General features: G+C 38.7%; 1 protein-coding gene and 1 long non-coding RNA gene across 4 annotated transcripts in view; one reads left to right on the forward strand and one right to left on the reverse strand.

The window, feature by feature from the left end:
• Positions 1-1968, reverse strand: LOC148853977 (uncharacterized). Its single transcript, XR_016112453.1, has 2 exons — positions 1140-1968; positions 1-258 (listed from the first exon to the last, which is right to left on the reverse strand). It is a non-coding gene; the product is annotated as an uncharacterized LOC148853977 (long non-coding RNA).
• Positions 1969-3078: 1110 nt separating this feature from the next.
• Positions 3079-27690, forward strand: part of UVH3 (5'-3' exonuclease family protein) — a 36073-nt gene continuing 11461 nt past the window's right edge. Inside the window, exons 1-8 of one of the 3 annotated variants that reach the window (XM_088986581.1) lie at positions 3079-3342; positions 3447-3697; positions 3987-4153; positions 4235-4349; positions 5716-5793; positions 5904-5957; positions 14027-14211; positions 14394-16164. In XM_088986581.1, coding sequence (XP_088842707.1) covers positions 3255-3342; positions 3447-3697; positions 3987-4153; positions 4235-4349; positions 5716-5793; positions 5904-5957; positions 14027-14211; positions 14394-16164 — 2709 coding nt within the window. In that variant the 5' untranslated portion in view covers positions 3079-3254. Of the gene's footprint in view, positions 3343-3446; positions 3698-3986; positions 4154-4234; positions 4350-5715; positions 5794-5903; positions 5958-14026; positions 14212-14354; positions 16165-27690 lie in introns of those variants that run through there. The other 2 variants (XM_088986582.1, XM_088986583.1) reach the window with 2 other exon arrangements.

A 27690-nucleotide genomic window follows, 5' to 3' on the forward strand; every position in this document is an offset into this window, starting at 1 on the left:
TGGTAAATAAACAATGCCCATATGAATTTAATGAGAGAGACATTAAGTTGTAAAATTTTGATTTATATGCTTCTTACAAAATAAAATAAAATAAAAAACAAAAAACAAAACTCGTTCTTTACAAAAACATGGTAAGCTATTTGAATCACTTTGTATAGCAGACATGCTCTTCAATGAATAAGATTAAAGGCCGGGATAGAGATTCAAACTTGCGGTTGTCTCAACTGATCATCTTCCATCTTCAATAAAAACCAAAACCTGCTCAATAAGGGAAAATAAATTATTAAAACAGCTTATAAGGGAAAAGATTGGCAGCATAGTCTGTACCTACGACAATAGAAAAATAAAGGAAATTTGTGGAGTTCTTGCTTTTTGTTAAAGGAAAGAGAAAAGAAAGAAATGACATTTGATAAAAAACTATAGATTCTAACGACTAAGAACCAACTTTCCCAAATTCTTATTTCTTTGAAAAGTCTATAGGTAATTTTATTTCATTTGAGAGGAAGAGGACTCAAAAGGTCCATTGATGTTCATTTGGCTATTCTCTTTTCACTGGAAATTCTCAGACAATTACCATACCATGTGGTCATTGGGCAAAACATCAGTCCCAAAAAGATTTACATACAGGGTTAGCTTAATTATCACTATCTGGAAAACTTCCCTGCTTGATGAAGATGATCATGATTAATCACATAAAGTTGGAATGACTAGTCAAGGAAATGAAAAAATAAAAAATAAAGAACCAAGTATTAACCATAAAAAGGAAAACTAAACAGCAATAATAATTGCACTTTGAAAGTTGCAATGACTCATTACGGCAAGAGTAGAAGAATATACGTAATTAAAACAAGAAGACTTGAAAATTAACAAGAAAACAACATGTAAAAAGCAGGAAAATCTTTTTAATTAGTTCAGCGCACCATTCATCTAAAAGAAGTCTACGAGAACATACATGATTACAGCAAGTGCCGAAGAACATACATAATTATAGCAATTGTAGAAGAATATACTAAATTCAGATATTACAAACTAAATTAAAAAAAAAAAGAACAAATAAACAATTTGTTCAGAGCATTGCATTAGGGACAAAGAGTAGATGGTAGAGACCCACAATCTCACATGGGATCGGAACCACTTACCAGAACCACATGCCCACCCATACCTCAGCTGGCAAAAGTGAGGAGGAACGGTAGAAGCAGAGCCACCACTCACTAGAACCATGATAGCCACCCATACGTTTTGTTTTTACCACTTCGCTCCCACCCCCTACTCACTGGTCGAGGCTCAGGGTTTGAGAGAGGCGGAGATGATTGAGAAGAATGGTGAGCATGGAGTCAGGTCACTGCATTGCACATTAGGGACAAAGAGTAGATGACAGAGACCCACAACAGCCAACGCATGACGAGTCCCCTTCTCCAGCAACCGGTGAACAAAAAACCTTCGAAGCAGGCAAACAACCAGTGAACAAAAACTACAGTAGCAGCCGGAAGCCCAAAAACCCTCTCCTCAACACCCCAGCAGCAAACGGAACCCCAAAAACCCTCTCCGCATTCCGCAACACCCAACCCTCAAAAACCCTCTCCCGCAACACCCCAACAGCAGATGGAAGCCCCAAAACCCCTTTGCAACACCCAATCCTCAAAAAACCTTGATGAGACGGGAGTTCCAAACCAAACACAGCCTAAAAGATATTTTTCAAAAAAGCTGATAATTGGAATTTATGGCCTTTTTATTTTTACTCTCTCCCTCTGATTGGAAGCAACATATAGTTGCTGTTGGTTTATGGGAACAAGAGTCTGGAATCTGAATGAGTTATTCCCATTCCAACTATTTAGTTGAGGGGAATCAGAATCCTATTTCCATTTGAGGGAATGGCCATTCCTTAAAAATGAAATATCATTCATATTGATTCTAATTCCCATTCTTCTTGTTTGAACCAAATAGATTACTTGAATAGACAATTCCCGTTTCGGCTGTAAATAAAATGAACCCTGAAATTGCACATTGGGGCGATCCAATTTCAATCAACTTATATTGAATCAAATATATATCCATTCCATCTAATAATTCATCTCAATTTGATTTAAATATAGATGCTTATCCCTACATTTTACAATGTTGTGATTTTACTAAATTATACAATATTCTCACCAGTTTTAATTCAATTTATTTGTATTCTTCAACAACACCATAAATGAAATCTCTTTGACCACTGGTTCGTGGGCTGAACTTTCCAGCAGTCTAGACCAAATGGATCGGTCAATGTCATTTTAAAAAGCTGGAAATCAATTGAAATAAACGTTTGGTTTGGAAGGAATACAAATGTAAATATATAAAGTGCAAAATCTTATATTTTCTATTATGTTTATATATTTGCATTGTACATATTTATATTTATACTCCTTCCAATTGAGCCAAAAGAAAAGGAAGCAAAAACTCTTTCATGATAAGGTTTTTAAAATCGAATCAGATAGGGAACTGTTTGAGGACCGGTTCCCGGGTTGAATGGTCTAACTGTCCAGTCCAAATAGGCGGTTCATTCTGACAGAAAATAAAAAAAAAATTAAAAAAATGGCAAAAATCATTCCCGAATTAAATAGTTCGATAGTTTGACCACTTGAGTCAGCAATTCACTGAACAAATCAGCAGTTTTTGGCCAAATAATGGTTTTGAGGTAAAATGGAACCAATCAAGTGACCTGTTTTGTTTGTTGTTCTTTTTTTTTTTTTTTGATTCAACTATCCGGTCCGGTCCGATTTTAAAAACATTGTTTTATGTTCTAACTGTTTAGCAGTTCAATTGCGTGGGTCGGTGATTTTGCTTACCGAATCGATGTTTTTTTTGTTTGGAAAATCAGGGCCAGGTGAAAACAAAACCGGATAAATGACCGGTTTAACGGTGGTTTTAAAACCATTCTCTTTCAGTATCCAAGCGGCCATCCGAATTCGACCATAATCCGGCACAGATCCAATCGATAAGACCCTATTGATATTCGGAGTTCGGACTATAAACCGGCAATCCGATTGAATTCGATCCGTTTGCAGTTTCCTTCAGTCCTTCTCTTACACAAACCAAACCGGCACAAATCCAATACATTTCACTGCTCGGTCTCAGCGAGAGACGATAGTTATACAAAGACCACGCACGCACGTTAGTAATTGGCTAATTTGCTCCCGGTTGACACATAAATTTTCTGATCATCTATCTATCGGTTTTTTGGCGGCAAACAGGGAGGAACTGCAAGCAAGATCAGCATGGGTGTTCAAGGACTCTGGGAGCTTCTGGCTCCCGTTGGCCGCCGCGTTTCAGTCGAGACCCTCGCCGGAAAGAGGCTCGCTATAGGTCTCTGTCATCAAAATACTATCCTTAGCCCTAATTCTAAATCCTGAAACTATATCTTTATTCTCAATCTCACATGTCGTCCGTAAAAACCTCTGGATTTGCAGACGCAAGTATTTGGATGATACAGTTCATGAAAGCGATGCGAGATGAAAAGGGGGAAATGGTGAGGAACGCTCACCTCATAGGGTTCTTCCGCCGCATTTGCAAGCTACTCTTCCTCCGCACCAAGCCCGTTTTTGTCTTTGATGGTGGTACACCTGCCCTCAAGCGTCGCACCGTCATAGCCCGTCGTCGGCAGCGAGATATTGCTCAGGCGAAGATCCGAAAAACCGCTGAGAAATTACTACTCAATCATGTTCGTATCGTCAATTTATTTCCGTAGCTAATTTCTCTATCTCTAATTACGTGGAGTTTCTAGTTGCCCATTCAGGAATACTTTCCTTTATCCGGTCTGTCTGGAATTTATGCCGAAATTTATAAGATCATTTTCTATTTTATAATTCTATGATATCTGTTAAAAAAAGGTTTCTCTTAGACCTCCTGAACTTTGAGTCTTACAATCAGCGTTAGTTTCTGCCGAATATACATATCATTTGTTGCTTTGGTTACTAACAGATTTTCCTTTTATCGTCCACTCTCCCCAGCTTAAGGCAATGAAACTTAAAGAACTGGCCGAGGATATTGAAAAACAGAAACAAAATAATGACTCAAAGGGCAAAAAGGTTGTACCGGATCACATTAACACGACAGAGAACATTGCCACAAATGATACGCTCGCTGGTGGTTACAATCAGGAAAGTTTGGATGAGTTGTAAGCGCCTTATTACACTGTTGCCCTGCCCAGTTATTAGTTTGTTTGCTTTTGTAAGTTGGTTTTGATGAGTCAGTTTAGGTTGGCAGCATCCATTGCAGCAGAGGAAGATGGGAGTCTCACTATCAATGCATCTACTTCTATTGGTGGCATTCCTCCTGAGGAAGATGACAGTGATGACGAGGAAATGATGCTTGTAGGTTTTTATCTTTCTATGGGTTTAATAGATTCTTTCATTGTAACAAGTAATAATCCCTGCTTGCATGTTCATATGATTATTTTTATTTCTCAATGGTAAGGATCTGCTAAGTTAGCTTAATTTCAGAAAAGAATGGGACAACTAAAAGAAAGGAATGAAAATTGCTCATGAAATCTTAGGACGGGTCAAGTGTAAGGGTTACCCTATAAATGCTCACCTCTAGCTTAGTGTCTTAAGTTCCTCACCTTGCTATGCAGGGGCAGGTTAGGGGTTACGAAGAATAATTGTTATAACCATAGAAATCATTATATTACAAGATGATTGTATCTGGACTAAGAGATAGTTCAGCAAATTTGCACAGTTTAGGGTGGCTTCAGTTGGTTACAATTCGAGACTTCATTCCTCTGGTGCAACTTTTTTCAATGTCAGTTCTTGGTGAAATCTTCTGTTGTTGGGTTATATTTCTATTGATTACTATCGGTAAAAACAGATAGATCTATGACCCATTGAAGGTTCATCCATTAACAACCTGAAACTGAACTCTAATAATGAACTTCCCCATAAAATGAATTTCTCTTGCAATTTCTGAATCTGACACAACTACAGCCCTGTATATAACATTGTTGACTTCACAATCACTTTATAAAACTTTCCTTTTAATTTAAGTGGTATTCACCTATGGCATAAGACTCTAGATGCACCCCTTCGCTTTGTCCATTATGCTCTAATTCTATGGGTGGCATCATCCTCAATCTCTCCTTTGTAATCACACTAAGCACAATAAAACGACGAATAAAACCTTTGTTGTGGTAAAGATGGTATTAGTGAACTTAAGTTCTGATGAGCCCCTATATATTTAGAATGCTGGCATAATTGCACAAGGGTACCTTCAAATTTTAAGACTGTGTTTCTCATGCTTTTAGAGAATTAGTTCTGATTAATTTTGTTATTCTGAGAATCATTTTTAAGTTTGGATGTCTGAGAATTGTTTAAACTAATTCTTTTTTTTTTCCTGGGCTCAAAACTTGTTCTGAGAATTATTCATAAAATAACTTGTTCTGAGAATTGATTCTTTGGAGCTAAAAAAGTAGCTTAAAAAATAATCAATTTTGGCTCTTCAAATATTGATGTTTTGGAGCGGAATTTTGACCAAACATAGTTTCTAAAATCCGAAATAAAGGGCAGCCCAGTGCATGAGGCTCCCATCAATGCGGGGTTTGAGGAGGGATAGATGTGTGCAGCCTTACCCTGCACATACAGAGAATCTGTTTCCAAGATTTGAACCCTGGTCACCCAGGTCGCATGATTACTTTATATATTGTACTCAAAGGTTTAAGTAGAAATTCTCTACTTGATTGTGCAGCCAATAATGCATGGGAATGTTGATCCAGCTGTATTGGCTGCTCTGCCTCCATCCATGCAACTTGATCTTCTTGTTCAGGTATATGTTCTGTTACAAGTGACTATTGGATTTTGGTGATTTAAGGTTGTTGTATTTTTGTTGTTGGCATCTTTTCTTCCTTGCTAAAATGCCTGACTCCTACTTGCTAGATGAGAGAGAGGTTGATGGCAGAAAATAGGCAGAAGTACCAAAAGGTTAAAAAGGTAAATTAATAACTAATTCCATCATGTCTTTCTTTTGAAGTATCTCAATATTGGAATTTGATTGCTATATTTCTTGTTGAATAGCAGTGTTTGTGTTGCCAAGTATGATTAGTATGCACACATGTGGAAATATGAGAGAAGAGAATAACAGGGAAAACAGAATGTTTAACAAAAAGAACTTTCTGGGATGGGATTGTTTGGACTATGGAATGAAAGCCATAAACAAGGAATTGAAACATCCTGCACAATGAAGTTAGTTGCATTCTTTTTCTTCCAGAATTCATGTTTATTCTTCCATCTATAGATTGAGGAAGACATGCATTGCCTAATACAACTGCATATTGTCTTACTTGACAACCACAAAATCACTGTATTGCCTATAATATGACATGTAACCACCTGCATCAACTACTAGAAGATAATTATACTTATGTTCTGTAAGTTGGTTGAAAGAAAAGTAAATTGTCTGCTCCAAAAAATAGAGCCAGTGTAGAGGAAGGCATATAATAGATACCACAATTAAATTTCTACCGCAACTGTGAATTGTAGAGCCTGCGCTCTGTTGAATCAGGGTTCTAATAGAGCCATCTTTTTTTGTTTTTTATTTTCTGTTTAGAGCATGAACTTGACCAACTTGTCTGCTCTAGAATAATAGCATGCCCTTGGATGCCAGAAACAGTTAGGCCCTGTTCGTTTACCGCTATGTTGGGGTGGGAAAGTTGACCAACTTTCCTATGTTCTTTTGCAAATACATGTGGGGCCCATGGAAAATACAGATTCCCCTGGGTAAGTATTTTGGCCATTTACCTGGGAAAATCTTACCCACTTCAGAGGTGGGTAAGTTACTTTCCCATTAGTGGGGTGACTTTGTTTAGTCGAAAATACCCCTATTAACAAGCTCAGGGCAAACATTAGCTTCTTCCCCAAACCTTCTTTTCAGGAAGAACATCCACCGCCAGAGAGAACCCTGTACCTCTACAGTTTTCAAATCGCAAATCAGTCTACTAAATCAATCTTCTGCGATTCGTGGAAGAGGCTTCTACTGAGTCCATCAGTAAGTCTTCTTATTCCCCTTATTTTTTTCCTTGCAAAGAATTGTAAGTTAGGATCTGATTCTTATTCAGTTATTTGAGGGCTTGCCTGTCTGCAACTCTTGAATACCATGCCCTAGGGACAAGATGACTAGGTGAGTACCCATCAGAATTTCAAAGAGTTGCACCTATTGCATATTATGTAAACTGGTGTTCTTTTGGTCTCAAGCTCAATGAAAATGACAACGAATTATGAAGTTTCCATCTCCGACCCCACATTGGTTGGCCTTTAACTTATATTAGCAGTGGTGGGCTTTAAGTAACTCCACCTTTACACATTTTGCCCATTTCCCAACTTTGTTCACTTTACACATTCCAACAACTGCCCATTTCAATTCTTAAATTCAATACCTTTTTGAATTCAGTTACATATAAAAACCTTGACCCCTAGAGATTCAGGAAACTTGCACAATGATGGTTTCAAATTCCATTCCCACCAAGTTATAAGAACGAATTAGTTGTTATTATACTACCAAACTTGTTTGAGCCTTGTGAACAATAGCAGCTATCTTATGGACAGTTTGGGAAGAAAGGAATAATAGAATCTTTAAAGGCGTGGAGAAGTCCAAGGAGGCAATTGTAGAAAGGATAATTATTATGACTATTCATTGGTTGAAAACTTTGGATTTGTTTAAAGACTTCTCAGTTGAAGACATTTATAGGAATTGGGAAGTGGTGGCTTCTACAACTTCCATGAAACCTATTGTGCAGGAATTGTGGTCCCCACCAACACGAAATTGAATTTTGATGAGAGTTCAAGAGGTAACCCGGGCCCTTCAGGTATAGGAGGAGTTTTCAGAGATGAAAATGGTAGAATTGTGGCTTTGTTTCAGGACCAATAGGAGTGGGGGACTCATTGAGAGCGGAGGTGATGGCCTTGCTTCAAGGTGTAAGATATGCAAAACAGTTGGGGTTACACCAAATTGAGATTGAGGGAGACTCTAAATTGTTGATTGAGTGGCTGCAATCTGGTGAGTTGGGAGCCTGGATTTATAGACAGCCCATTAGGGAAATCCACAATACAAGGGAGATCGGTGCATGCTTCAAATGGACAAGGAGATCAGCTAATGGTTTAGCTGACATGTTGGCTAAGGCTCAACACCTACTTAGGGGTTGACAGCTGTACTTAAATCTGGAAAGTTATTTAATGAAGTTAGCATTTCCAATAAAAAAACTTCTTGTAGAATTACGAAACAGGTTGAAACGTTAGATATGAAAACTACCAAACAGTTTTCAGATTATATATCCTGTCTCTGTTGTCTGTTACTTAGTTGTTGAAACATGAAAACTGATTCATCATTTCCTCCAAATTTTATGATTATGTATTGTCTGGACATCATAATATTCTCCTTGTAGGCCTTTGACAACAATGGATTTTATTGGTGTGATGCTGGGAGTCCTGGAGCTATATTCGGTCATCCATGAGAAATCTGTCCAATTCTTTTTTTTTTTTTTTCTGTTTTGATTTTTTTACTTTGTTTGATAAAATATTATTTAGTTCTCAGTTGTTATTTCCAGCATAGTTGCATGTGATTACCATTTTATTTGATACTTTCCTCTAGACACACCATTCCTAATAGAGATAACCACATAAAAATGGGCTACTAATGAGATTGTTGAACTTTGTTCTCAGAGTTCTTTTTGATGAGAATTGTTGCATGAAAGTTTGTGGAGTACATTTACTTGATATTCTAATAGTGAGCTGCTTGACTTGAAATGTTTATCAAAATTCTAGGAAGAAGCTTACCAAACAAATATGCTTGTGCCAAATGGAGATTTTGAAGATGGATCTTTTATTAGCAATTGAAGGCTGGATGTGTCTTTGGTTGGGTCAGACAATCCTTGCTTCTTTTAGCTTAAACAATTGGACAAATTAATCCATCGCCCAGCAAGAAAAGCCCAATTTGTAGCATTCTTTCTTTTCTCAATAAATATTGCTCTTTTCTCAATCGATTCCCCTCGCTTTACTCTCTCTCCCTTCACAAAAATGAGCCAATTGCAAATTTTCTCCCGAACCCATTTATTCCCATGTCTTTAAATTGGGATTTTGGATTTTGTAGGGGATTATGAGATGGTGAGTCGATTTGTGTCACTGAGCTACTTCACTTACTTGAGTCAGTTTGTTTGGACCCGACTTCTTCTGATCAAAGAGTTTGGACTCCTTTAGGTACCTTTACTTGTTCTTCTTTTCTAAAATCCCTCAGTTCCAACCCCAATTCTCAGGGGTTTCCTTTCAAAGAAGTTTGGGTGTGACCTATTCCTCCAAAAATTGTTGTATTCTGTTGGGAAGTCTATTATGGGAAAATCAATACTTCGGAAAACTTGCAAAAAAAGAGACCCTTTCTTTGTCTCTCCCCGAACTGGTGTTCCTTGTGTAAGGCCTAGGATGAGGACTGCTTCCATTTGCTGATCTCCTGTTCCTTTGCTACAACAACCTTATGGAGTTGGAGCCTTAGTTTATTTGGAGGTAGGTGGTCTCCGCCATCTGATTTGAGTTTGTTTTTTAACCCATTTTTTTTTGTATGGCACACTAGAAGAGGCAAGTTCATGTGGAAATGTGTCAGGGCAGCCACCTTTTGGACTCTCTGGGAGGAAAGGAATGCAAGAGTCTTCTTAGAGAAGGAAAGAAGCTTAGATGAAGTGAATGATTGTATCCTAACAAGAGCAATAGATTGGCTGAAAACCTTGGATATATTTGCTGATTTGTCTTTTGATGACTTGTGGAGGAATTGGTTAGCTAATACCTCCACCAAGAAGAATAGAAGTTTGTTAGAATGGGATCCGCCTCTAGAAGGTGTCATCAAGTTAAATTTTGATGGAAGCAGCCAAGGTAACCCTGGGCCTTCAGGTATAGGGGGTGTCCTGAGGAATAGGGACAGCAATGCCATCTCCTTATTCTCAGGACCGGTGGGAGTGGGGGACTCTACAAGGACAGAAATACTAGCTGCAGTACAAGGAATTCAGATCGCTAACCAGCTTGGGGTGGAGCATCTCCTAGTTGAAGGGGACTCTTAGGAGGTAACAAAGTGGCTTCTAAACCCGGATGCTACCATTTGGGGCTACAAAGACCTCATTAAAAACGTAAAGTGGTTAACTAGTAATATGAGAGTTGAGGTAAAATGGGTAAGCAGGCCAGCTAATACTATGGCTGATTCTTTGGCCAAACAGGGGGTTTCCAAGGAGGATCTTTTTTGTGCTACATTGTAACTTGTTATAGTATATTGGAAAGCTGTACTTAACTTAGAGAGGTTGCATCTCGTGCCTCTCCTTGGGGACATTGTACTATTTATCATTGCTGATTAATAAATTTCTTTCAATTATAAAAAAAAAACATGTAATAATAAAACTTCCCATGTAGGCAACCACTATTCACATTCAGAAGGAAAACAAGAAACCATGTTACAATGGGAATTAAAAAACAAGAAACCATGCAATAACAAGAAACCATGTTACAATGGAAGACATGTTGAGAAAGTGGGGTGAGATTACAAATTGCACTCAGGTCAAACCAATAATAAGGGTGTCTTGGACTCCCCCACCTGCTGGCTTCTTAAAGTTAAATTTTGATGGGAGTTATAGGGGGAATCCGGGACAATCAGGGATTGGAGGTGTTTTTAGGGATGAGAACGGGGTCATTTATGCCCTGTTCTCAGGCCCAATTGGTGTGGGGGATTCCCTTAGAGTTGAGATCTTGGTAGTTATGGAAGGAGTTCAGAAAGCCAAGGAGATGAATGTCAGGAAACTCATAATTGAAGGGGACTCGGAGGTGGTGATAGGGTGGCTGGTTAAAGACGACTGCGGTTTATGGAACTACAGAAATGAGAAGAGGAAATTCAGGTGGCTGGTGCGGGAGATGGAAATCAGGATGAGTTGGGTTAAGAGATCATCTAACTCTTTAGCTGATGGATTAGCTAAACAAGGGATAGAAAGGGAAGCAATGTTTTGGGCTAAGCTGTAACTTAATTGTTTCTTTTGTTTCTTTTTCTCTTTTTCTCTCTTTGGAGGGTTTAAGTTGTATTCGGAAGATAAGAGTTCTTGTCTTCCTTGCTGTAAATATTTTGATATTTCAATGAATTGAATGAATCTGTTATTGATAAAAAAAATAAAAAATAAAACTACCTATGTTTGCTTATTCATTAAAATATCAAAACAACTTTTGAGGTGACACATGCTCATTGAGCCTGTTGATTAGGGTTCTGAGTGCAAATACTCAGGGTCCATATCCTAACCAACACTCTCTGGACCCACTAATGCATCCATTGATCTCATTTGAAGAGCTCCTTTATTAACTAATGAACCCTTGGTAACTGGAAGAAAATTTGCTGCTCCAAAGCTAATGGGGGTCTAGGGAAATATGTAAACACTGTATTGCTTGAAAAACGGTTATGGAGATTTAATGAGCAGTCAGATAGCCTGTGGAGAAGGTTAATTGTAGCCAAGTATGGGTCTAGTAGCAGGGAGTGGGAAACAGAGGAGGTCAGATCATCCTATGGATGTTTAAATTGGAAGGCATTCAGAAAATACAACCTCAGTTTTTGAAGTTCATAAAATATAAAGTGGGAAATGGCCGGAGGGTTCTCTTTTGGAAGGATCACTGGTGTGAAGAAGGTCCTCTGATGACCATATTTCCTGATCTGTTTGAAATAGCTACAAATAAGAATGCAACTGTTGCTGAATATTTGGAAAGACAGTGGATATTGCTTGTGGAACCCTCAATTTAGGAGGAACTTTAACGGTTGGGAGGTGACTTCTCTAATCAGCTTGCTCCAGATTTTATATGACTGAGAGACAACTGGAATAGGGGAAGATAAAAGAAATTGGATGTTTGAGAAAACGGGTAGTTTTTCTGTAAAATCATTTTTCAAATATGTATCAAGGGAGGATACCACTTCTTTTCCAAGTGACAGGATATGGATCAAAGCTGTACCATCTAAACTGGCCTTCTTTGTATGGTCAGCAGTGCTCTGGACAAGATCCTAACCAAAGAGAATTTAGTCAGAAGAGGCTTAGAGGTGGCAGATTTGGCTTGTCCTTTATGCAATGGAAATGTTGAGTCGTCTAGCCATTTGTTGATTCACTGTGACTTTACTAACTGGATTTGGTTAAGACTGTTAGGTCTGTTTGGTGTTAAGCTGTGTTTCCAGCTGATGTGAAGGGATTCATAGAGGCATGGTGTCTAGAAGGATTAAGTAGGCCCGGAAAGGTAGCATGGAGCATACTTCCCTCAGCAGTTTTCTGGGGATGGCTCATTCATAGTTGGCAGTTCACCCTTTATTTAGAAATAGACATTCTCGTTCATTTTTTTTTTTTTTTTTTGATTGGAGATGGTAACTTTCATTAAGGATATCAAATAAACATCTTACATTGTCAGCCACTCATACAAAGACTGTTGACCCCAAAACAACATCAAGAGTTACAGTACAGCCCAAAAAAAGTTTTACCTGAATGTCCCCTGTTTTACCAAGCTATCTGCCACAGAGTTTGCTGATCTCCTTCATTCGTTTTTTTTTTTTTTTTTTTCCTTTTTGTAAGCAGTGGATAGTTTTGTTCTGGGAATTGGGCATGGCAGAATTGTATATCCTCTGTTCAGTCTCTCATTGTACAGGGGCTTCATTGTATTTTGACATTTTGATTTTAATGAAATACTTCACCTACAGTTTCAAAAATATAAAAACCTAATGAAACCCTTGCATCCAGCTGCTGTAGCTTGGTAATTTGTTGCCAATGTCTGAGATCTTACCCAGTTGTGCAGCCAAAGTCAGTGGCCAATGCCAAAAAATTTTCCCACTTGTTTCTTTTCCTTTTCATCATTTCATGTCCATAGAGGTGCCAGGTGTGGTGGTATCAAAAAGAAAAAAAAATCGACATATAGTTTATGATTTTTCATGTTTTCAGTTTCTATGTTAAAGGAATGTCAAAATGGTTGCGCCAAAGCATATTGTATGCAAGTTTTAGCAGTAGGACTATATATGATATTTAGCCAATTTTGCTATGGTAAAGCATCAATTCTTTTTGTTCAGACTGGTGATTTCAAAGGATTATGCTAATAAGTTATCACCCGTGAAGTGAATTTTTCAATAAGAAGTTGAATGCATGTTAAATAGATGAATGCTAGTTATATTTGATACAGTGAAAATAGTAAATAAGTCTCTCTGCATTAGTAAATGGGACAATTAGACACTCCACATTTTCAAAATGAGACACTAATGAAGCAGTGAATGCACATCCAACTGTTTCATTTGAGACTTCTCAAGTTTTCAGGTATAGTATATGTGCTCTCCCCCCCCCCCCCCACCATTTTTTTTGGGAGAATGACCGATAATCCCCGTGTCAGAATTTGTAGGTTCAAAGTAAATTTGGGGTAGGTGCCAGCTCGGAATTGATGCCAATTCATGGGCGGGTATGGGTGCATAGGGTGTGTTTTTTTGACGTTTTGAATGTTTATAGCTGTGCAGTGGGAATCAGAAATCTGCATTGGGTGTATCCGTACTTCTCCATTTTTTTTTATCTCAGAATTTGAAAGATGATATGGAGGGGAGTGTTTATGCTTAAAAAGGATAATTATCGTTGACTGGTTTTAGTTAATTGACACTCCTGACAGTGAATATTGCTTTATTATGAACTTCGATCTCCAGAAAATACTATAATCCTTTTTTTTTTGGGATTGTTACTGTTAGCCTTCAATTCCAGGAAATATTTTCTGCCTCAAGCAAAATGCAATTTTTATGAACCAGATGCTGCAATTCTTTCCATGTCAAAGACAGTATTTAGTGGCTATAATATCTCAATTCTTCTGTTATTTATTTGAATTCTATTAAGATATACTATTAGTACCTAGGTGACCTTAAGGAGATTGGTTCCTCTATTATGTCAAACCATTAACTATTTAGTGATAGAAATTTTCCTATTTATATTTCTCTTAGATGAGTTACTTTCTTAGAAAGCTGATTTGTTGCTTGATTTCCTTTATGCATTTAGGCCCCTGCAAAATTTTCTGAGCTACAAATACAAGCTTATCTAAAAACTGTGGCTTTCCGTCGAGAGATAGATGAAGTGCAGAAATCAGCTGCTGGAAGGGGAATTGGTGGGGTGCAGACTTCACGGATAGCTTCTGAAGCCAATAGAGAATTCATATTTTCATCGTCATTTACCGGCAACAAAGAGTTAGTAATCAGATACTGTTGATGCTTGCCCATGCATATTTTACACCATAGAATCTCTCTGTATGCATTCTTTATAAATGAATGGGTGTATCCGCAACTTTAAGTTAAACCTGTGTTAGATATATACTTTGGCTTCTTACCAGATAAACTACCAGTGCCACTGAGATGCTTACATTAATCAGGATGCTCACATCAGCTGGAGTCAACCAAACTGGAGGAGGCCTGGAAAACCAGACTGTAGGGAATGGGTCCAGTTTCTTAAATTCTGTGAATTGTTCTTCTGCTGCTCATTGTAATTCAGCAATGGGATCTGCCGTGGGTGATTCTGAAAGGGGTTTTGAAGATGATGTTGAGACATATCTTGACGAGAGGGGATGTGTGCGTGTTAGCAGACTAAGAGCCATGGGCATTCGTATGACCCGAGATCTACAGCGGAATTTGGATTTGATGAAAGAGATTGAACAGGAAAAGATGAGAGAAAAGAATTTTGCAAAATCAGATTCTATTGTCAATGAAGTACTTCGTATCCAAGAAGATACTGTAAAAAATAACCAACATGGAGAAGCTTCAAATGAAGGAAATAACCTAAATGGTGAAAAGGGTATATTGCCACAGGGGGACAATCATCATCTTCATGAACATTCTATACTTGGAAATGGAAATACCATGGTGATATCCTTTGAAGACGATGTTAGGGAAGAGCATGCAGGAGATGCTAATGATGATGATGTATTTGCTCGTTTAGTAGTGGGGGATTCAGTAATGATTCCTTATACTGCAATTACTTCTTCAGAAAAACAGCCTTGTGATGTAGATTCAGATTGTTCTTGGGAGGAAGGAAATGTCAAAGATGTTAATAAGGGAAGTCATGAATGTTTTTCCGAAAGCAATATTAATGACGATAGTGAACTAGACTGGGAAGGAGTTTGCAATTATCCTGAAAATGTTTCTCCACCCCCAACTGAGAATAAGAAAACTGTTTCAAAAGGTTGTTTAGAAGAAGCAGCTGAGATCCAAGAAGCAATAAAGAGAAGTCTTGAGGATTTCAGAAAAGAGAAGCCTACTGGTATGCATCCTGCAAATATTGAAATTACTACTCAAGATACAACATTTGAATTTCCTGCTCAAGTTTTGGATCTTGTAAAAGACACAGTTGACTCCCTTAAATTGCCATTACAATCTAATTATCAACAAATTCAATCTTCATATGGGGCTGCTGGCGAATTTGAAAAGCTGAATAATGTGGTTTCAAAAGATGTCCCACCAAGTAATGATACTCCAATGGGGCAATTGTCATCATCCATGGCTCTAGGAGAAACTAATGAGAAGGAAACTTTGACTGATGAATTGTACCTAGTACCTGGCCTTCAATCTTTAAGTCAAGAAGAGAGTGAAAAAAGGAGGTTTTCTCTGGAGAAATCAAATGTAGGTCCAGTTAGTCCCATTGAACCAAAGGAAATCTATTTGGCTTCTGACAAGAAGTTTGGTGCTTTTGATGATGGTGGTGCTTTAGCTAGTGTCACAGAAGCCATGGATGGTTCTTCTAGGGATGATTCTCATGTTTCTGCAACAGAATTAACGGTTATGCCTGATGATAGTCTTGTTGGTGCTGCCCAGCATGAATCTGGACCTGTTCCATGTTCTTCCCATGAGGTCAATGAAAACATCATTCCTCGGGAGGAAATTTCTGTGGAGAAAATGGAAAATGACATTGAAATAAAGAACAATCCAGTTACGGATGAAAAGTATGATGCTTTTTCTGATGGAAGAACACCTTATAGGGATAAATCTGTGATTGAGGACAAAATGGAAGTCCATATTGAAGCCTCTAGGGCTATTCTGGATGATGAAATGCAAACTTTAAGTCAAGAATGTATGCATCTAGGAGAGGAACAGAGAAAGCTTGAACGTAATGCAGAGTCTGTCAGTGGTGAGATGTTTGCAGAATGTCAGGTTTGGTATCATGCTCTCATGCTATTGTTTGATAAATCTATTCTTGTTTATTGAAAATAAAGGCTATATTGTCTACCTTTGAAGAAGTAAAACCATTAATGGCATATTCTTCTTTTACACTGAATGGAATATGTCCAGCTAATATAGTATTGATGATATAACAAAGCATGATGAAACTACTAACCTCTGCTTGTTGGAGCAAGTGAATGTGGTACCATATTATTGTCAATACAACCTGTACTATACTGTGTTACAAATTGTCACTTTGAGTTCTTGATATGTTCTCGAAGAATCAATCCAGTCTGTTCCTATCTTGATATGGACACATGGAGTGTCCTATTAGAGCTCCACTTCAATTTCTTACAAAAATCAAGCTTCTCTTTGATTTTACAGTAGGTTAATTCATTTATTGTTTCTCTTTCAGTGTTTGGATTAATAGTTACGGCTTCTTAAAATTGTTTTTTATGCTGTTGATATATGAAATGTTGTATGACTTGTTAGTAATAACTCAAACAGTTTAATAGTTCTTATTTGGATAATTAACAGTTAAAATAACAACTTTTTTAAGTTAACAATGCCTTGAATGAGAAAGCTGGTTGATATTGTTCAGTTTAGGGAGAAAGACTGTCTGGGTTCAATGGCTTAAAATGTTAAAAATGGTTTTGTTTATTTATTTTCTTTTCAAAGAATTTTCACACCTGGTGATAGCAAAACTGTAAAGGGCTTGGAGGGGCTTGTTGATATGTAAATTTTGGGCCCAGGAACTGAAATAAATAGGGCCCAATATGAGATTGAATAAAAAGGAGCTATTGGGTCCACTAAGAATAGAATGAAGGGCTCCCTATTGTATTCATGGGGAGGTACCATTAAATCCAAACCCAAGAGTATGTTGGGTAGGGCCCACTACAAGCTAAACTGAGTAGAGGCAATTAGATTTGCAACGTTGAGACAGGCCCACCAGTCATGGCAATCAGAAAGATTTTTTTTTTCTCTCAAATCACTTAAACTCTCTCAAATCAATTAGAGAGGTTTTCTCTAATCAATGTAGTGGGGCCCAATTGATTGGCAACCATGCCTAATTAACAATTTGGTTAAAAAGAAATTTTGGTTGGCTGATTCAAGGAGGATTGGCTTAATTCAATTAATGGATTTCCTTCCTTATGTGGGCCCTAGTTTCTTGCTAAGTGATACCTTTACAAACCTCTTCCAATCAACCTTATTTATATAAAGATCACCGATCTGTTAATTGGAGATCTCAAACTACTCAAATTTTCAAAATAATACAAATTTTAATTAAGAGAATCCCATTAAGTTGGATGTCTTTCAAATCAATCTTGTGGGACCCTTCATTTAAATGGCAATCATTACCTATAATAGAATCAAAATTATTGTCAAATGAAGAAGGAAACCATAGCTGGCCGAATATGGTTTCTCTCATTTGAATTCAAATCTTTGGGGCGGGTTTGAATTCAAACGTAGCCATCCCTATAAAATGGAGAGGAGAGCAAGGAGACTCTCTCTCTGAGAGGTGACCGGGAGGATGAAGAGAATTAGTTCGTCTACAGAAAAGAGAAGATAAAAAAAAATAATAAGAGAAGGAAGGGATTAGACAGAAGAATTTGGAAGAAGTCTAGCTCATGTGCCGATGTTGAAGTTTCAAATTAAATGCTGTTAGCCACATGCATATTGAGAGATGTTCAACTGAAATCATTCTCTCCTCTTCGGCTCTCTCCAACAATTCCCAAGTTCTGTTTCAACTTTTCTTGTTGCAGGCAGGAAGAACTAGAAATTTGGCTTCTCAATGGTTGAAGCTTCAAAACTGCTACAGCCTCGTGTCATGTGAGTCGAAGAATTTGATCCTTCGAGTTGCTGTAATCAAAGAAAGCTCCCATCAAATTACTACAAACAAGAAATCTTCTATTAAATTGTTGTAGTCAAGAAGATCTTCATCGAATCATTACAAGGGACTTATAATTAAAGTCGTCAAGCTTTATGGGTCATGTCCGTGACAAGCTACAAATGCAAGTTCAATCGTGTCTGTGAAATGAGAATCAGAGGGTATTCTTCAAAAAAAAAGAGTTTGTATCCCACTTATATTTCTCAAAAAAAATTGAATTTGTCTTCATTATTTTTGGTGCTCCAAATTTAGTGCGAAATTTGTGTCGACAAATTTCTGGCTCGCCTGGTGGGACATCTCTTTCCTCTCATCTCTCAAGTCGGCACATCAAGTTTTTGTAAGCAGCTTGGACATGTGGCTCCAAAGAAAGCCATTTCTAGTGTCACTGACAATAAGAAAAATGAAACTTATAGTACAAGTTCATCTAGTTCAAGTGCTTTGCCAACTTCTAAGTACGAGAGACCAACCACTCAATTCATGACGAGGTCCAAGAATTCACAATTGGTTGCATCTCTTGCTCCCTGTACAACTTTAGGGGTCCCTTCAAAAATCCAAAACACCAAAACGGAACCTTTAAGGCTACCAATGGCGAATGACACTACTAAGAAAGGGGTAGTTTCGAGAAAAGAGTTGATCTCAACAACTTTACTTGAGCATCTAAGTGGACAAATACCTGTGTCGGATGTGGAATTTAGTACCGAATCTCATCCCAATTCCCCTAAGACCGGAGGGTCCGATTATAGACAAACACACTCCTACACTTCGGTAGCACCCGTTATGATCGCGGGAACTACTACAGTGGAAGAGCAACTTGCTGAAATGGGTGCAGCCATTGCTAAGTTAACAAAGACGGTAGAAGAGAAAGACCTTCAAATTGCTTCTCTCATGAACCGAATGGAACAGATGCAAATAATGGCATCTAGTCAAGGGCCTTCATACCCACTAGGTTTCACCCTGCAAGTAAACTCTCCCTGAGAGTTGTCAGAACGTACTAACGTACGGGATGCCTAGCATGCCTCGATTACGTCCCTCTCAGTACAACAACTCCAAGACATGATAGCTGACATGATACATGCTCAATATGGTGTCTCACAATCATCCTCAGTGTATTCTAAGCCATATCCTGAACGCATTGATAATATGCTCATGCCATTAGGGTATCGACCCCTGAAGTTTCAACAATTTGACGGGAAAGGTAACCCTAGGCAACACGTTGCTAACTTCGTAGGGACATGCAACAATGCCAGAACTTTTGGTGATTTAATGATTAAGCAATTTGTACGATCTCTACGAGGAAATGCTTTTGACTGGTATTTTGACCTCCCTTTCAGATCAATTGATAGTTGGGATCAATTAGAAAGAAAGTTCTTGGGTCGCTTCTACAATACTCGATGTATTGTAAGCATGTACAAACTCACTACCACAAAACAAAAAAAAAGATGAACCAGTCATTGACTATATCGACAGGTGGAGAAATCTCTACCTTAACTATCGAGACAAACTCTTAGAAGCTTCAACTATTGATACTTGTATTCAAGGCATGCATTGGGGTTTGCATTACATCCTTAAGGGAATAAAACCCTGAACATTTGAGGAATTGGCCACCCACGCCCATGACATGGAACTTAGTTTGGCTACCTTTGGAGAACATCACCTGGATGATTTCCAAAGGGAAAAGGGGAAAAGGGGAAAAGGAAAAGAAATATGGTGAAAATGAGACAAAATTGTCTAGGCTGATGCAAGTTCTAGCAACCTCAATAGCCCCTCTCAAGGTTATTGGGAAGAAAAAAACAAGAAAGAAAAAAAATCAAGTATTCAACGAGAGAAAACCCAAAACTCACTCTTACGGAATTGGAAGCGGAGGTGTATCCATTCCCTGACTCAGATGTCCCAGAAATGTTGGATGCTATTCTAATCGAAAAGCTTATAGAGCTCCTTGATTGTAAATGCCTAAAAGAAGGCAGATTGACCATCCAAGGTATTGTCGTTACCATTGGGTAATCAGCCACCCGATTGAAAAATGTTATCCTCAAAGACAAGATAATGCAATTGACTAAGTCAGGAGTGATCAAACTAGATCCGAGTGAGGATATAGCGGCCATCAACATGACAACCGTTATAGCTTTCCAATACCCTCATCATCCTGTCATCTATGCACTTACACCGGGGGCATCACTAAATCAAACACAAATCCCTAGTGACCCTTCTACTTGTTGCCATACATTGGGGGAAGTACTAAATCGAGCATGTTGACAGTTGTTTGTGTACTCAGGTTTAGTACCACAAGGGTACTGTTGTAATTTCTCTCTTGTTTATATTGTACGACTGGGCCAGTATAAATAAAATTCTTTCACTCGCCCCTTGTATTCTGGAGGGCTTTCAGTCCACTCGACTCTCCTCTCTTCTCTCTTCTCCTCTCCTCTCTTCTCTTGCTCTTGCTCAACATGGTATCAGAGCAAGTCGTCCAGGCCTGAAGGGTGGTGTCAAGCAAACTGTTGTTGCATCCAGTTCGACCCAGAAGGTATAGTGACCTTTCATCTCCCAGAGTTGTCTCCATCGAACTCCTAATCTGGTGTAATCAGTTCGATGTAGAAATTACAGAGTCTTTTCATCTTCCAGCCCAGAAGTTGCACCCCTTGTCTGCTCGACTGTAGAGAGGCTATTGTTTGAGGTTCGTAGAGTGAGTTCTGGTTTATAGAGAGACTATCATCTAAAACTAAAAGAGGTACTGGTCATCTTCTGTTCGACTGCCTATTGTTTGAGGTTCGTAGAGGGAGTTCTGGTTTATAGGGAGACTATCATCTGAAACTAAAAGAGGTACTGGTCATCTTCTGTTCGGCTGCCCTACTGATTGTCTGTTCAGCCGATTGATGAACTGTTGAGTGACTATATTCCTTAACAAAGTAACTATATTCAACTCTTTTTTTCTTGGTATTGTGGACTGTTGATTGTCTGTTCAGCCGATTGATTGTCTGCTCCATATTAATCTTATTGATTGACTATTCGGCTACCCTATTGATCTCCTCGACTGGTTGGCTATCAGGCCTACTGATTAGGTCATTCAGACCTAGTGATGTACTGTAACTGCAGTGTTTTTTGTTTTGATTCCTAAAAAAATCGTAGGTCATACAGACCTGTTCTTGTACTGCAACAACAGTGTTCAAACTTGTTCTCAGTGAAACTGTAGGTCAGAAGGACCTGTTTCAGTACTGCAACAGCAATGTTCAGTTTTTTGTTTGCTCTCAGTGAAATTGTAGGTCAGAAGGACCTGTTCTTGTACTGCAACAGCAGTGTTTTGTTTTTTACTCTCAGTGAAATCGGAGGTCAGAAGGACCTATTTCTGCAATAGCCTTGTACGGCTGTACTCATTTGGTTGCTATTTCGTTTTTATTCTGATATCATGGGTAATGAAGATTCAGCCACATCTGGAGTTTCCTCAATGCTGAATGGAATGGGTGGGGGTGACCTATCCTTTCCTATGACTGTTGTCCCTCTTGATGGTTTAAATTACTTGGAGTGGTCAAGAGGGATCAAATTATACATCACTACAAGGGGGAAGATAGGCTATATTAATGGGAGGATAAATGAATCATCATCTGGGAGTGCTAAATATGATAGATGGAATTAGGAGAACAGTATTGTTATGTCCTGGCTCTTGGTTTCCATGCAACCTCAAATAAGGAAGAATTCCATGTGGGCTGAAACTGCAAATGAAATCTGGGAACAAGCAAAGTCTACATATTCAGAATTGCGACACTATGCCAAAATTTATTAACTGCAGGCAACATCTTCTACTTGTAGACAGGGGGAGAGGTGTTTATCGGTTTATTACTCTGACTTAACATCTGTCTGGAAGGAGTTGGATCACTACCAAAGTGTGGATTGAAAGTGTGATGAGGATGTTAAGAAGTACAAGTAACTTGTCTCCCAGCAAAGGGTGTTTGCATTCTTACATGGTCTGAATCCTATGTATGAATCTATCAGGGTTCAGATTCTCAGCTCTAAGGATCTCCCATCTGTTCAGGAAGTCTATGCTCTTGTACAGTCTGAAGAAAGCAGGAGAAATTTGATGAACAGCCCTGGTGGGGATGCTGTTGTGTTGGTAGCAAAAAGGGGTGTCTTTACTGGTGTGGGATCTTCCTCCCAGAAAGGAGATCTCCAGAAAAAAACAGAAGATAAGGACAAATTGTGGTGCACTCATTGCCAGAAACCCCGACACACCAAAGATACCTGTTGGGATCTTCATGGGAAACCAAAATGGGCTCAAGATCTGACTAAGAAGCAAGGTTCAGAGGTGAATAAGAAGTCCGGACAACAAGGTATTCGGGAGAATCAACCCCCCATTTCTGCTGTGACTCAGACACATCTCACTGGACCTGACCCGAGGGAGGACATTATGAATTCCTTCCGTGACCATTTAGAGCTCTATGGTAGAGCAATTTGTCAGATGGATGCTCCTTCATCAACCTCATTTGCATCTACGTCAGGCAACCTTGTCACTGCTTTCCATGTTGCTTCTCACACCCCTGACTCTCCATGGATCATTGATTATGGAGCGTCAAAACACATGACTGGTACGCCCTCTTACTTTCAAACCTATCACCCTCTTTCTGGAAGAGACAAGGTGAGACTAGCCGATGGATCATACACTTCCATAGCTGGTCAAGGAACTCTCTCTCTTCCTCTTGGTCTTACCCTTTCTGATGTCCTTCATGTTCCAAAATTTTCCATTAATTTGTTCTCTATTAGTAGTGTTGCTAATTCCTTGAATTGCTCAGTGATTTTTTCCCTTCTCATTGTGTGATTCAGGATCTGGCCTCGGGAAGGACAATTGGTAGGGGGTTGTATGGCTGATGGACTTTACATGCTGGAGAATAAGGCCGGTCTTCATGTTATAGAGTCTATGAGTCAGTCCTGTAAGAAAAAGTCTATTTATGGCATTGTCGTCTTGGTCATTTGTCTTTTGAGTCTTTGAAAGTTGTATTCCCAGAACTGTTTAAATCAATGTCTGTTTCTGATTTTTCTTGTCAAATGTGTCAGTTAAGTAAACATTGTAGAACTCATTTTCTTCAAAGAAATGGTAAATCTGAATCTCCTTTTCATATTGATCATTCTGATGTATGGGGCCCTGTTACCTTACCATCTGAGAGTGGCTACAAGTATTTCATTACCCTCATTGATGATTATTCTAGATATACTTGGGTTTACCCGATGCGAACCAGGGAAGATGTACCAAAAATCATTCAAGATTTTCAGTGGATGGTCTTCACTCAATTTCAAACTGAAATCCAAAATTTCAATCAGACAATGCAAAAGAATTTTTTCATAGTGACCTCACAGAGTTTTTTTGCTTTGTGTGGTTCCCTTCACCGTAGCTCTTGTGCCCGCACGCCACAACAAAATGGTGTGGTCGAACGGAATATTCGACATCTCCTTGAAGTGGCTCGGGGTTTCCTACTTCATATGAATGTTCCCAAACGTTTTTTGCTTGAAGCCGTTCTTTGTTCCACTTACCTTATAAACCGTATGCCCTCTCGTCGGTTAGAGTACAAAGTCCCACATCAACTTCTCTTTCTTAAGGCTCCTCTTCTTTCTATTCCTCCGTGTGTCTTTGGTTGCCGGTGTTTTGTACAAAATCTATCTCCCACCCGTGGGAAATTGGATTCTCGTGCTATCTCTTGCATATTTCTTGGTTACTCCTTCACTCAAAAGGGATATTGTTGTTTTGATCCTGTTTCTCGGAAATTCTATGTTTCCATGGATGTTTCTTTCTTTGAAGATGAGCCTTTTTTTCCTGTTTCTCCTTAGGGGGAGTGTAGGCATGAGGAGAAACTGGTTCAACTTTCTTCTCTTCCTGACCTTCTGCCTTTTCGTGTTTTTTCTCGTCGTCGCAAAGGCCAACCAAATTCAAGAGCTATAGAGAATCCGAAAGTTGTACCTCCAGTGCCACCAGACTCCTTGGGGGAGGATCATACTCACCCAGGTATTTTGGATCCCAATGATGTCCTTGAATCTATTGAAAATGATTCCTCTACTGTTAATGATCTAGACTGTCCTATTGCTCACAGGAAGGGTGTTAGATTGTGCACCACTAAACATCCCATTTCTAATTTTGTCTCCTATGAGAACATTTCATCATCATTCCATGCTTTCCTTTCCTCTATTGACAGTGTCCCTATCCCTAAGAATGTGGCAGAAGCTCTTTCAGTTCCTGAATGGACAAATGCCATGAAGGAAGAAATTAATGCCCTTCACAAAAATGGCACATGGGAACTTGTTGATTTTCCTAAGGGAAAGGTTCCAATTGGATGTAAATGGGTGTTCACAGTCAAGCATAAGGCTGATGGAATAGTGGAAAGGTATAAAGCTCGCTTAGTGGCAAAGAGATTTACTCAAGTGTATGGAGTTGATTATGCATAAACTTTTGCCCCCGTTGCCAAGATGAACTCCATTAGAGTTTTTTTCTCTCTTGCGGCTAATCTGGATTGGGTTTTACACCAGTTTGACATCAAGAATGCATTCTTGAATGGTGACCTTGAAGAGGAAGTGTACATGATTCAACCTCCTGGTTTTCTCGCTCAAGGCAATGAACAAAAAGTGTGCAAGTTGAAGAAGTCCTTATACGGGCTGAAACAATCACCAAGAGCTTGGTTCAGTAGATTCCATGTGGCAGTTCAACAGAAAGGATACAGACAATGTCAATCAGATCACACACTGTTTGTGAAAAGAGGAGAAGGTAAAATTGCTGTTTTAATTGTATATGTGGATGACATAATTGTTACTGGTGACTGAGAGGATGAAATTCAGAGATTGAAGTTTTTTCTTGCCACTCAGTTTGAAGTGAAGGATCTAGGACCTGCCAGGTATTTCCTTGGAATTGAAGTCGCCCGATCAAAGAAGGGTATCTTCATTTCTCAAAGGAAATATGTCTTAGATTTACTTCAGGACACTGGGAAGATGGGGGTGAAGCCAGATGACTCTCCCATTGACCCCAACCATAAATTAGGTGACAGTCGTGGTGAACCTCTCAAGGATGCGAAACAGTTTCAGAGGCTTGTAGGGAGATTGTTATACCTTTCTATGACTCGCCCAGACATTGCATATGTTGTTGGTGTCCTCAGTCAGTTCATGCATGCTCCTAGGTCCTCCCATCTTGAAGTAGCAGAGAGAATCCTCTGGTATCTAAAGAAGTATCCGGGTACTGGCTTGTTATTTCAAAAGCACGGACATTTGAAAGTTGAAGTTTATACAGATGCAGATTGGGCTGGATCCCAAAGTGACAGAAAGTCTACCAGTGGCTACTACACCTTTATAGGAGGGAACCTTGTTACATGGAGGAGTAAAAGCAAAATGTGGTGGCTAGATCCAGTGCTGAAGCTGAATATCGTGCTATGGCCCACGGGATTGCTGAAGGCATGTGGATAAAGAATTTGTTGGGGGAGTTGGGTTTCCTAGTGGCCAAAGCTATAACTCTATTATGTGATAACAAAGCAGCTATAAGCTTTGCTTCCAATCCGGTGCTACATGATAGAACAAAGCACATCGAAGTTGACAAACATTTTATCAGAGAGAAAGTTATCACAGGTGAAGTGTGTACCCCCTATGTCACTTCTGAGAACCAGCTTGCAGACATCTTTACAAAGGGTTTAAACCTTTCCAGACATTATGATCTTTGTGACAAGTTGGGCATGATTGATATCTATGCTCTAATTTGAGGGGAAGTGTTGACAGTTGTTTGTGTACTCAGGTTTAGTACCACAAGGGTACTGTTGTAATTTCTCTCTTGTTTATATTGTACGACTGGGCCAGTATAAATAATAATTCTTTCACTCGCCCCCTGTATTCTGGAGGGCTTTCAGTCCACTCGACTCTCCTCTCTTCTCTCTTCTCCTTTCCTCTCTTCTCTTGCTCTTGCTCAACAGAGCACAAGCACAGGCTTCAAGTCCAAAGGAAATTCTTTCACCCTAGTCCACCACATCACTCTCAAAAGATGATTGGACCATCATTACACGATGGAAGCGTCATGTGACACGCCAGTCCCCTTCACTCATGAACAATTTAAGAAGAATAAAAGGAGGGTTCGATTACAAAAGCCTCCCAAAAGCAAGAAAAGACAAGGCAAGAACATTGTTATCCAACCACTGCGAGTGGTAATTGATGAAATTTTGAAACAAGTCCCCCAACTCCCAATTACTCTACAAGAGTACATACAAAAGGCATTCTTTTCTAGAGGATGTGTAGCTGTGCATACAATCACATGTTACGTGAAAAGAAAGTGAGTCAAATTACCCAAAATTCGCTCCTGGATATGAGCCTAAACTATCTATGCTCCTAGATATGAGCCTGAACTATATTTAAAAAAAAAGGAAAACTCAAAATGCGTTCTTGGATATGAGACTAAACTATCTATGCTCCTAGATACGAGCCTAAACTATCTTTTAGAAAAAAAAAAGAAAATCAAAATTCACTCCTAGATATAAGCATAAACTATCTATGCTCCTAGATATAAAGCCTAAACTATCTTTTAGAAAAAAAAGAAAAAGAAAAATCAAGATTCACTCCTGGATATGACCCTAAACTATCTATGTTCCCAAACACTAGCCTAAACTATTTAGAAAAAAAATGAAAAATCATGATTTGCTCTTGGATATAAGCCTAAACTATCTATGCTCCCAGATATGAGCCTAAATTATTTTTTAGAAGAAAAAAAGAAAAATCAAAATTTGCTCCTGGGTATGAGCTTAAACTATCTGTGCTCTCGGATATGAGCATAAACTGCCTATAAGACTCCTGAGTATGAGTATAAACTATTCAACTTCCAAAGTAACTCAAATGTGCTCCCGGATATCTATGTTCCCAGACATTGGCCTAAACTATCTTTTAGAAAAAAAAAGAAAAATCATGATTCGCTTCTAGATATGAGCTTAAACTCTCTATGCTCTCAGATATGAGCCTAAATTATCTTTTAGAAGAAAAAAAGAAAAATCAAAATTCGCTCCTGTGTATGAGCTTAAACTATATGTGCTCTTGGATATGAGCATAAATTGTCTGTAAGACTCCTGGGTATGAGTATAAACTATTCAACTTTCAAAGTAACTCAAATGTGCTCTCGGATACGATCATAAACTATCTGCAAAACTCCAAGAGTATGAGTATAAAATATTCAACTTCCAAAGTAACTCAAATGTGCTCCCGGATATGATCATAAACTCTCTGCAAAACTCCAAGAGTATAAATATAAACTATTCAACTTCCAAAGTAACTCAAATGTGCTCCTGGATACGATCATAAAGTGCCTGCAAAACTCCAAGAGTATGAGTATAAAGTACTCGTCATTTTAAAATCACTCAAAATTTGCTCCCAGATATGAGCATAAACTGTCTACAAGACTCCTGAGTATGAGTATAAGCTATTCAACTTCCAAAGTAACTCAAATGTGCTCCCTGATACGAGCATAAACTATGTGCAAATCTCTAAGAGTACGAGTATAAACTACTTGTCATTTTAAAACCACTCAAAATTTGCTCCTAGATACAAGCATAAATTGTTTGTAGAACTCTTGAGTACGAGTATAAACTGTTCAACCTAATAAACAACTCAAAATGCTCTCCCGGGCACGAGCCTAAACT

The sequence above is a fragment of the Nelumbo lutea genome, chromosome 4 (assembly GCF_056320005.1).
Source record: "Nelumbo lutea isolate HS-2025 chromosome 4, American lotus-T2T, whole genome shotgun sequence".
Taxonomy (NCBI): domain Eukaryota; kingdom Viridiplantae; phylum Streptophyta; class Magnoliopsida; order Proteales; family Nelumbonaceae; genus Nelumbo; species Nelumbo lutea.